The 8,441-nt window shown below is 35.2% G+C and overlaps 1 protein-coding gene across 1 annotated transcript; it reads right to left on the reverse strand.

The window, feature by feature from the left end:
• Positions 1-1,159: 1,159 nt before the first annotated feature.
• Positions 1,160-1,318, reverse strand: LOC111772191 (small integral membrane protein 30-like). The gene has a single exon (XM_023635059.1). It carries the CDS (start codon positions 1,316-1,318, stop codon positions 1,160-1,162), a length of 159 nt encoding a protein of 52 aa, XP_023490827.1.
• Positions 1,319-8,441: the final 7,123 nt, after the last annotated feature.

The raw sequence follows: 8,441 nt of genomic DNA on the forward strand, positions 1-8,441 counted from the left end.
CTTTGGTTTTCCTTTTTTTTTTTTTTGTCTTATAGGACTCTAAATTTCCCCCTTTTGCTTGTTTTTACTTTTACTCATATTTACAAAAGGTATTTTCTCCCCAAGAAGCAATGACTTTCAAAGACTGGTGCTTCCAATTGCATACATTTTTCAGTCCTTTCCCTGTAGTCAGTGCTCTGATATACTACAATTCCTTTTTTTTTTTAACAACATAATGAGTTTATGTTTACTATAGTACTTCTCACCATGGTGATGTTACTCAGTTAATCAATATAAAGAGTTTTTATTTAAATATTAAATCTCTTCTCCATCTGAAGTCTATACAGAGTTGTTTATATTAAATCTTTTCTCCACTTCAATATTAGACTGAATAATTTTTTCTAAAGTTTTTTCCCCAAAGAAATAAAAGCTTCAACTTTTGACTGACTACATTTGATATCCAAGTACAATATTAACTTAGGAGATAACAAAACAAAAATCTAATAAAACTATGGAAAAAAACTCCCAATAATTTAGTGGCAATATCCTAGGATGCTGGGAAAGAGTTTCCTTCTTACTATTTCATGTGTTTCGGGAATTATGAAACTATGAAATATTACTTATGCAAATTTCAGTCATCTTACTTCTTTGACTGCCTTCCAACCAGTAAATACAAATTATAGGCTGCATTTTGTATTGAATTGTTTGCTGTGAAAAAAACATTTTTTCCCGTTTAACATATATCAATTTGTTCTATTAAAAGGGAAACATCTAAAAATGTGTAGTTACCCTATTTACTGTCTCTTGAGCACTTTCAGACACTGAAACAGTCTTAACCTCAATAGCACAAAGGTTTTCAGGGTGAGATTTGGTTCAGGAGGCCCTTCAAAGTCACATCTGTCCAGGGGCCAGCGTGGTGCAGCAGTTAAGTTCACACCTTCTGCTTTGGCAGCTCAGGGTTCCCCAGTTTGGATCCCGGGTGCGGACATGGCACCGCTTGGCAAGTCATGCTGTGGTAGGCATCCCACATAGACAGTACAGGAAGATGGGCACCGATGTTAGCTAGGGCCAGTCTTCCTCAGCAAAAAGAGGAGGATTGGCAGAAGTTAGCTCAGGGTTAATCTTCCTCAAAAAAACCAAAACCCAAAACAAAACAAAGGCACACCTGTCCATTTCTCTTTCATGCATGTACACTCCAACAAGTACAAATGTCTATAATGCTGAGAACCGTATCTAACAAGAGAGTGGCTGCATCTCTGGCTTGTGCTACTTCAACAACAGGCAGCACCAAAAACAGTTTAATAAGGATTAATAGTAATTGCGTTGAAACTGAGGTCATGATGTTGGGATATTGAGGTGGCAGGATCTTGAGGGCTTAAGATTCCACAGAAATGGGAAATTGGATAGATAGATAGATAGATAGAAAATTCTGTCTGGCTTGAAATATTCCATTTCTAGAGTTCCAGATACTGAAGCTAAGAGGTTCCACTTGACATCTCCTTCCAGGAAGCAGCCATTACAGGAACTGTGATGACAGTAGAGTCTCCCAACTGTGTTTCCTACAATCCCAGAACTCCTTTCCAATCTTTTCTAACATTGGGTGGATTTTCTTTCTGTTGAAGTGATTTTAGATAAATCGTGGACACTCCACTCATTTCCCTCTCCTTCCTTCCACACAGTTTTTCTCGTTGATCCTTACTCTCCACAAAAACTTGCCAAGGGAGCATGAACGATAGAACTGTTTGCATTTGGTGTTTATTTTCCTACTTATAGTGTTTTGAAGTGTGTAGCACTCTCTGTCTTCTAATTTTGCTGAGGCATGTGTTTTGTTCAGTTTTATTTTGTCTTTTTGACTTGTATTGCTTTTGGAGTATTTGTGGAGAGGTTCAGTTTTAGGTAGCCATCATTATCCTTGACTAGCCAGAATCCAGCCATTCTGGTTTCTATTTTTGCTACTGAAAAGCCTTCCTTTGGTCTAATATCTTTTCTTGTCAATAATCTGTGGTTTCTCTCTGGCTACTCTTAAGATCTTCTCTTTGTATTTGGTATTTTGAAATTTCACTACTTTGTTTGGTTATTTTATTTATCCTGTTTGAGACTTGTCCCTCCTAAATTTAAAGATAAAACTTTTTTGTTAACTTGGGAAGAATCACTCAGCTAATATCTTTTTGATTATTGTTTCTTCATTCTTTCTGGTCATTCCATGTGTCAGTTTTTCTCATTCTATCTGCCACGTCTTACCTCTGCTTTATTTTAGTTTATCTCACTGTCTCTTTGAGCTGTGTTCTAGGTAATTCTTTACCTCCATCTAATAAGTTTTATAGTTGTTTTTTTCTGTTATGTATAAAGTACTGTTGAAATGTCTAAGTTTTTAATTTCCAAAAATATTTTGCATTTATGTAACTTCTATTTGTTTCTTTCAATATATGTGCCATCATTGATAGCTTGTGTTCTTTTCTCATGTTTTCAACTTGATTTTATTTCTTTGAACATCCTAAACATCCTTATCTTGTAATATTGACAACAATTCCATTATCTGAAGATACTAAACTGTGAAGATAGAAACTGTGCCAAAGTTTGATATTTCTTGTTCTGTTAACTGTTGCTCAACGTGATTGCTTTGTAATTTTGGATCATCAGCTCATGTTTAGCTGGCCTTCACATATGGAAATCCTGCACAATCTATTTTGTGAGAGGATTTATGTTTGCTTCTATCAAGTTATCCAGAAAAATACCAACTCAGACCATCTTATCATAATTATTTGGCTTAGCATAATTATTCAGCTTAGAATTATTATTCTGGGACCATGCATGTTGCAAAAATCTTGAGCAACAGTTTGTGTTTGTAAACTTTCAAGGGAGATGTTTTTCCCCCAGAACCCAAGCTAACATAGACAAATATCCAGGTTGTTCTCCTCTGCCTGTGAGGAGATTTTTTCTTTGTCCATTCTTTTACTGAATGTGTAGGCCTTTGAGGGTACAAGCTTTAGTCATGATCCCATTTCCAACTTACTACAACATGTAGGTCCAAGGGTTTGACTCCTGCTCTAGTATACTCATCTGAAGCCTCTTATTTACTGAGATCTGCAAATACTCCCTGGCAAGCATGATATTATTACCTGATTGTCATTCTGATTTTCAGCTTTTTCTTTGTTTTTGCCCACTGGTGATTTTCCTTATTTTCTTGAAAGCTCAGCAAGCATTTGATAGGATTAAAAAAAATGCTTTATATAGCATTGCTTGGGTTTTATAGTTGTGTGTGTTGGGGGGGGATGGAAAGGTGGTTCAGAAGTGGAAATCCTTCCCCAAATCTTTTTATTTATTGGGATATAATTTATATTCAGTAAAATTTACCCTTTTTAGTGTACAGTTCTATGATATTTGACAAATATATACAGTCATGTAACCATCACTGCAATCAAGATGCATATCCCAAAATTACATCATCCGTCATCCCCCCAGATCTCCTCGTGCCCCTATGTAGTCAATTTGACCAACTTTTCCATCTCCTCCTAAGTCTTGATGGTCACTGAACTGTTTTCTGTGCCTATAGTTTTGCCATCTCCAGAATGTCATATAAGTTGAATCATAAAGTATGTAAGTCTTCTGAGTTTGCCTTCTTTTATCTAGCATAATGCATTTGAGAGTCATTCATGTTGCTGTGTTTATTGATAGTTTGTTCCTTTTTATTTTTGAGTAGTGTTTCATTGTATAATCGTCCCACAGTTTATTCACTCACCATTGGAAGGTCTTCCTTCACCACTCAAAATGTCAGTTGGTGATATGAATAATGTCAATTTTTGGTGATTATGGATAAAGCTGCTATAAATATCTGCATACAGGTTTTTGTGTGAACATTATGTTTTCAATGGCCCTGAGCAGAAACCTAGGAGCAAGATTTCTGTGTCATATGGTAAGTGTTTAGATTTATGAGACACTGACAGACTGTTTTACAAGAGGTTGTACTGTTTTACATTCCCACGAACAATGTATAAGTTCCACTTGCATCATTTCTGTGTCAGCACTTGGTACTGTCAGGTTTTAATTTTATTCTACAATTCTAATAAATGCATAGTGTGTTCGAATTGTGATTTTTAGTTGCATTTCCATAATGACTAATGATGAATATTTTTCTTGTGCTTATATCTTCTTTGGCAAAATATCTGTCAACTATTTTTCCCATTTAAAAACATCAGGTTGTTTGTTTTCCTATTATTTAGTTTTGAGAATTATTGATATATTTTAAAAAGTCATTTATCAGACATGTGCTTTGCAAATATTTTATACCAATTGGTGCTTGTTTTTTCATTCTGTTAATAGTGACTTTCAAAGAGAAGAAATTTTAAATTCTGATGAAGTCCAATTCATCAATTTTTTTCTTTTATGGATTGTGCTTTTGGTGTCATATGAAGGAAAACTGTGCCAAAGGCAAGTTCAGTTCACAAGGAAATTTTCTGCAAGTTTTATCATTTTACATGGCAAATTTAGGTCTAAAATCCATTTTGACTTAAATTTTTTTATATAGTACAGGGTATAGGTTAAAGTTTATTGTTTGGCATGTGTATGTTCGATTTTCCCAGCATCATTCCTTGAAAAGCTCATCCTTTCTTTATTGAATTAACTTTGCACCTTGTTGAAAATGAATTGGCCATATATATGAGGACCTATTCCAAGAATCTATTCTGTTCCACAGATTTATATGTCTATCCTTTTGCCAATACCACACAGTGTTTGATACTGTAGTTTTATAGTAAGTCTTGAAGTCAAGTAATGTGAGTCCTCAAACTTTGTTGTTGCATTTGTTCTTTTAAATTAATTAATAGGCTACTTTTAAGATCAGTTTTAGGTTTAGAGAAAAATGAGCAGAAAATGTAAAGCATTCCTGTATACCCTCTAATCTTCCTTCCCCAGTTTCTCTGTTATGAACATCTTGCACTATTGTGGTACATTTGTTACAATTCACGAGCCAATACCAATGTATTATTATCAACTAAAATCCATTGCTTGCATTAGGGTTCACTCTTTGCGTTGCACATTGTAAGGGTTTTGACAAATGCATAATGACATGTACCCACCATTACAGCATCAGACAAAATAGTTTCATGGCCCTAAAAAACCCCTGTGCTCCACTTATTCATCTTTCCCCCTGAACTCCTGCCACAACTGATTTTTTTTTGAGGAAGATTAGCCCTGAGCTAACATCTGCTGCCAATCCTCCTCTTTTTGCTGAGGAAGACTTGTCCTGAGCTAACATCCATGCCCATCTTCCTCTACTTTTTATATGTGGGACACCTGTCACAGCATGGATTAACAAGTGGTGTGTAGTTCTGCACCTGGGATTGGACTGGCGAACCCTGGGGCACATAAGCAGAATGTATGATCTTAACCACTGCACCACTGGCCAGCCCCTACAACTGATTTTTAAAATTGTCTTCATAGAGTTGCCTTTTATCATCTTGTTGGGATCATACAGTATGTATCCTTTTCATATTGGCTTCTTTCACTTAGGAACAGGCATTTAAGAATTCTTCATGTCTTTTCGTGGCTTGATAGCTCATTTCTTTTTATCGTTGAATAATATTCCATTGTATGGATGTACGACAGTTTGTTTATCCATTCACCTGCTGAAGGACATCTTTCTTGCTTCCAAGTTTTGGCAATTATGAATAAGGCTGCTATAAACATTTTTGTATGGTTTTGATCCCATTTGGATAAATACCAAGGAGTTCAGTTGCTGGATCATATGGAAAAAGTATATTCAGTTTTGTTAGAAATTGCCAGACTGTCTTCTGAAGTGCCTACACTATTTTGCATTCCCACCAGCAATGAATGAGAGTTCCTGTTGCTCCATATCCTTGTCAGCATTTGGTATTGTCAGTGTTTTGGATTTTAAGCATCCTAATGAGTGTGTAGTGGTATCTCATTGTTGTTTTAACTTGTAGTTCCCTAATGAAAAATGATGCTGAGCATCATTTCATATGCTTATTTGCCACGTCTCTATCTTCTTTGGTGAGGTGTCATTCAGATCTTTTACCCAATTTTTTAATTGGATTGTTTCTTTACTTGTAGTTGAGTTTTAAGAGTTCTTTGTATATTTTAGATACCAGTCCTTTATCAGATATGTGTTTTGCAAACATTTCCTCCCAGTCTGTGGCTTGTTTTATTTCCTGGCCATTTTATTTTGCATAGCAAAGTTTTCAAATTTTTTTTCCATTTGCATGAGAATTTTTTTTATTGAGGTCATATTGGCTTTAACATTGTGTAACGTTCAAGGGTACATTACTATTACATTTCAGTTTCTGTATAGACTACATTGTGTTCACCACCAATAGTCTAGTTTTTGTCTGTCACCATACATGTGACACCACACGCTTTATCCCTTTCCCCTCCTCCTCTGGTAACCACTAATCTGTTGTCCTCATCTATGTGTTTATATTCCACAACTGAGTGAAATCACAGGATATTTGTCTTTCACTGTCTGACTTATTTTGCTTAACATAATACCCTCAAGGTCCATCCCTGTTGTTGTAAATGGCATAATTTTGTCTTTTTTATGGCTGGTGTAGTATTCAGTTGTATATATATACACCACATTTTCTTTATTCGTTCATCCTTTGTTGCGCACTTGGGTTGATTCCACACCCAGGCTATTGTGAATAATGCTGTGATGAACATATGGATGCATAAATCTCTTTGAATTGTTGATTTCATGTTCTTTGGGTAAATACCAAGTAGTGGGATAGCTGGATCATATGTTATTTCTATTTTTAATTTTTTGGGAAATCTCCATACTGTTTTCCATAGTGGCTGCACAGTTTGCATTCCCACCAGCACTGTATGAGGGTTCCCTTTTCTCCACCTCCTCTCCAACACTTATTATTTCTTGTCTTGTTAATTACAGCCATTCTGATGGGTGTAAGTTGATATCTCATTGCAGTTTTGATTTGCATTTCCATCATAATTAGTGATGTTGAACATCTTTTCATGTGCCTGTTGGCCATCTGTATATCTTCTTTGGAAAACGTCTGTTCATATCCTCTGTCCACTTTTTGATTGGGTTGTTCAGTTTTTTGTTGGTGAGTTGTATGAGTTCTTTATATATTTTGGAAATTAACTCCTTGTTGGATGTGTCATTTGCAAATATTTTCTCCCAGTTGGTGGGTTGTCTTTTTGTATTTTTGATGGTTTCCTTTGCTGTGTGGAAGCTTTTTTGTCTGATGTAGTCCCTTTTGTTTATTTTTTTTTATTTCCCTTGCCTGAGTAGAAATGATATTCTAAAAAGATTCTGCAAGACTGATGTCAAAGAGTGTACTGCCTATATTTTCTTCTAAGAGCTTTATTGCTTCAGGTCTTACATTCAAGTCTTTAATCCATTTTGAGTTAGTTTTGTGTATGGTGTAAGGTAATGGTCTACTTTCACCCTGTTGCATGTGGCTGTCCAGTTTTCCCAACATCACTTATTGAAAAGATTTTCTTTTCTTCATCATATGTTCTTGGCTCCTTTGTCAAAGATTAGCTGTACATAGATGTGTAGTTTTATTTCTGGGACTTCAATTCTGTTCCATTCATCTGTGTGTCTATTTTTCTGCCAGTACCATGCTGTTTTGATTACTCTGGCTTTGTAGTATAATTTGAATTCAGAGAGTATGATACCTCCAACTTTGTTCTTTTTTCTCAGGATTGTTTTGGCTATTGGGGGTCTTTTGTTGTTCCATATAAATTTTGGAATTCTTTGTTCTATTTCTATGAAAAATGTCATTGGGATTCTGATTGGGGCTGTATTCAATCTATAAATTGCTTTAGGTTATATGGGCATTTTAACTATGTTTATTCTTCCAATCCATGAGCATGGAATATCTTTCCATTTCTTTATGTCTTCTTTGATTTATTTCAAGAAAGCCTTATAGTTTTCAGTGTATAGGTCTTTCATCTCCTTGGTTAAATTTGTTCCTACGTATTTTAGTCCTTTTGTTTAGATTGTAAAATGAGGCTGTATTCTTGATTTTCTGCTAGTTTGTTATTAGTGTATAGAAATGCAACTGATTTTTGTAAGTTGATTTTGTACCCTGAAAATTTACTGTATTTGTTAATTATTTCTAATAGTTTTTTTGTGGATTCTTTATGGTTTTCTATCCATAGGATCATGTCATCTGTAAATAGTGATAGTTTTACTTCTTCCTTTCCAATTTGGGTCCCGTTTATTTCTTTTTCTTGCCTAATTTCTCAGGCTAAAACTTCTAGTACTATGTCGAATAAGAATGGAGAGAGTGGGCATCCTTGTCTTGTTACTGTTCGCAAAGGAAAGGCTTTCAGTTTTTCACCATTGAGTATGATGCTGGCTGTGGATTTGTCATATATGGCCTTTATTATGTAGAGGTACTTTCCTTCTATACCCATTTCTTAAGAGTTTTTATCATAAATGGATGTTGGATTTTGTTAAATGCTTTCTTTGCATCTCTTGA

Source organism: Equus caballus, chromosome 6, assembly GCF_041296265.1.
Source record: "Equus caballus isolate H_3958 breed thoroughbred chromosome 6, TB-T2T, whole genome shotgun sequence".
In the NCBI taxonomy this organism is placed as follows: domain Eukaryota; kingdom Metazoa; phylum Chordata; class Mammalia; order Perissodactyla; family Equidae; genus Equus; species Equus caballus.